The sequence below is a fragment of the Salvelinus alpinus genome, chromosome 10 (assembly GCF_045679555.1).
Source record: "Salvelinus alpinus chromosome 10, SLU_Salpinus.1, whole genome shotgun sequence".
In the NCBI taxonomy this organism is placed as follows: Eukaryota; Metazoa; Chordata; class Actinopteri; order Salmoniformes; family Salmonidae; genus Salvelinus; species Salvelinus alpinus.
This window is the reverse complement of record NC_092095.1, coordinates 66,264,523-66,267,601: the sequence shown is the minus strand read 5'-3', so window position 1 is coordinate 66,267,601 and position 3,079 is coordinate 66,264,523. Positions and strand designations below refer to the sequence as shown.

Sequence of the window (3,079 nt, the reverse complement as noted above, 5' to 3'; positions counted from 1 at the left end):
AAAGTGAATAGGGCCCTGGTCAAATGTAGTGCACTATAAAGTGAATAGGGCCCTGGTCAAATGTAGTACACTATAAAGTGAATAGGGCCCTGGTCAAATGTAGTGCACTATATAGTGAATAGGATACCATTTGGGACACAATGCTTAGACATGTGAGAGGTGACCGTATTGCATCTGTATATTAATGTGTGTACCTTCCTCTCTTAATCCTATTTGGTACCCAGGTGGCCGTCTGTCAGGAGAGATGTGTCCGCTCGTAGTGAATGGTCCAATATTGACAGGACACCTCCTGCATCAATGAGCAGTGTTGCTGTGCAGAGAACAGAGAAAGCCCTCCCTCTGAGACGCAGCTGGAATCATTCTGGGGAAAAGTGTGTTTTATCCTATGGTAATTAATGTTAATGTATATCAAGATAATCCAAAAGGTATTCTTTAGACTAGTTCCTATCTGTTCAGTATGGAGATAACATTAACAAAAACCTAATGAGAAGTAGGATAGATACTTTTTTTATATAACATAGAGAGGGAGGGAGGGTAGCTTGTAAGATCTGTGCCCAGATTTTCAAAAGTTAGCTATCTGGATTTTGCCTATCGGATGGGATTAAAAGCGTAGAAATAGAATGAAGAGAACGTCCCCATTCAAGTCAATGATATGTCCGTTCTGTTCATTCTATTTTTATGTATTTAATCCTATCCGATAGTGCTTTTTTAAAAACTGGGCCCTGACAGTAGCTGGTGAGAATTTTGATCTTGTAACTCTATAGTGTAATTAGTCGTGCATCATCTGATGAACTGCTAAATGTTTCTTTGCTAAAGAGATGGGAAAGGTTGGTGCTGGAACCATTTCCAACTGCCGTCTTCATCAGCGAGAGGCGGAATGATATGCTGCTCACCATAGTTCCTACCTCCAGGAGGCTGACGATCACATTCTCGCTGGGTAACCTGCTTTCACCCCAATCACTTGGGGGGGGGGAAGCAGGAGGCATCAACCCTGTCACCTGATCCCTGATCAGTAGATAGACCGAGGTGAAAAGGTGACGGGGAAGGATGAACTTCTTTCATCTCTGGGTTGTTGTTCATAATATTGGAGCTTCCCTCATCTTTTTCAAGGGGCTTTGCCATTTCAAAGGCATGTGTGAAAATGATTTACCAGAAAAGAAGTGTCTGCATTCGCAGTTCTCAGATTCTCAGATTCTGAAAGCCTCTCTCTCTCTTACTCTCTCGCTCTTTGTTTTTCACCCTTTCATGAATACATTTATATATTTCTGTGAAGAGTGTGAGAATGATTGAGCCTTAGTTCCCCGCTGCTCTTTCAAGGTGCATCACCAGTCAGCCAGCAGGCCGTACGTCATTACCACTGACATTAACAGATGCCACCGCAGAGTCTCAGAACACACTAACACTGTGAGGTTCAAAGAGCCTTATCTGGATAAACAGAACAGAGGGAGAGGGATAGAGAGTGCATGTGTGTGTTCGCGTGCACGCATAAGAGAGACTCACCGACTAACAGTGTGAGATAAAGAAATGGTTGATGGTAAATTGAGTCTCTCCACGCGTGACGATCATATACTCCCTTCTTACCTATGTCTCCAATCTCTACCATGCAGAAGTCAGCCATTCAGATAAAACCACTGGTGAATATCGATTACGGTTCCATACCAGTAAAACTCTCCACTCACACCTCCATACCAGTAAACCTCTCCACTAACACCTCCACACCAGTAAACCTCTCCACTCACACCTCCATACCAGTAAACCTCTCCACTAACACCTCCACACCAGTAAACCTCTCCACTAACACCTCCACACCAGTAAACCTCTCCACTAACACACCAGTAAACCTCTCCACTAACACCTCCACACCAGTAAACCTCTCCACTAACACCTCCACACCAGTAAACCTCTCCACTAACACCTCCACACCAGTAAACCTCTCCACTAACACCTCCACACCAGTAAACCTCTCCACTAACACCTCCACACCAGTAAACCTCTCCACTAACACCTCCACACCAGTAAACCTCTCCACTAACACCTCCACACCAGTAAACCTCTCCACTAACACACCAGTAAACCTCTCCACTAACACCTCCACACCAGTAAACCTCTCCACTAACACCTCCACGCCAGTAAACCTCTCCACTAACACCTCCACACCAGTAAACCTCTCCACAAACACCTCCACACCAGTAAACCTCTCCACTAACACCTCCACACCAGTACACCTCTCCACTAACACCTCCACACCAGTAAACCTCTCCACTAACACCTCCACACCAGTAAACCTCTCCACTAACACACCAGTAAACCTCTCCACTAACACCTCCACACCAGTAAACCTCTCCACTAACACCTCCACGCCAGTAAACCTCTCCACTAACACACCAGTAAACCTCTCCACTAACACCTCCACACCAGTAAACCTCTCCACGAACACCTCCACACCAGTAAACCTCTCCACTAACATCTCCACGCCAGTAAACCTCTCCACTAACACCTCCACACCAGTAAACCTCTCCACTAACACCTCCACACCAGTAAACCTCTCCACTAACTCTCCACGCCAGTAAACCTCTCCACTAACACCTCCACACCAGTAAACCTCTCCACTAACACCTCCACGCCAGTAAACCTCTCCACTAACACCTCCACACCAGTAAACCTCTCCACGAACACCTCCACACCAGTAAACCTCTCCACTAACACCTCCACGCCAGTAAACCTCTCCACTAACACCTCCACACCAGTAAACCTCTCCACGAACACCTCTGATGTCCAGTCAAGGCAAATACTTAGACACGATAGTTGTTAGTGAACTAAACAGTGGAAGTGACCACTTCCTCTCAACAGTCATTGTACAGTTACGGTGGACAGACACGTTTATCTTGTTATCCCTCAAAACAAGTTCAGAAAGGAAACGCCACGTGTACATTCAACCATTTTCTAGAACAGATTACAATGCATAGGCTTGGCGTTAGGCTCTGCTCCTTCAGCTCACTGCCAGAGCCAAGCTTCATATAAAGATGATACAATATCTACAGGCAATGAGCACAATATTCTATACCAAATCCCCTGGAGG

General features: G+C 45.6%; 1 protein-coding gene across 1 annotated transcript; it reads right to left on the bottom strand.

Moving 5' to 3' along the window:
- Positions 1-1,735: 1,735 nt before the first annotated feature.
- Positions 1,736-2,467, bottom strand: LOC139532973 (sperm acrosomal protein FSA-ACR.1-like). Its single transcript, XM_071331117.1, has one exon. It carries the CDS (start codon positions 2,465-2,467, stop codon positions 1,736-1,738), a length of 732 nt encoding a protein of 243 aa, XP_071187218.1.
- Between the last annotated feature and the right edge of the window lie 612 nt (positions 2,468-3,079).

Excerpts from the sequence above, each read along its gene's own strand:
- LOC139532973 (XM_071331117.1), bottom strand. The coding sequence starts at position 2,467 with ATGTTAGTGGAGAGGTTTACTGGTGTGGAGGTGTTCGTGGAGAGGTTT.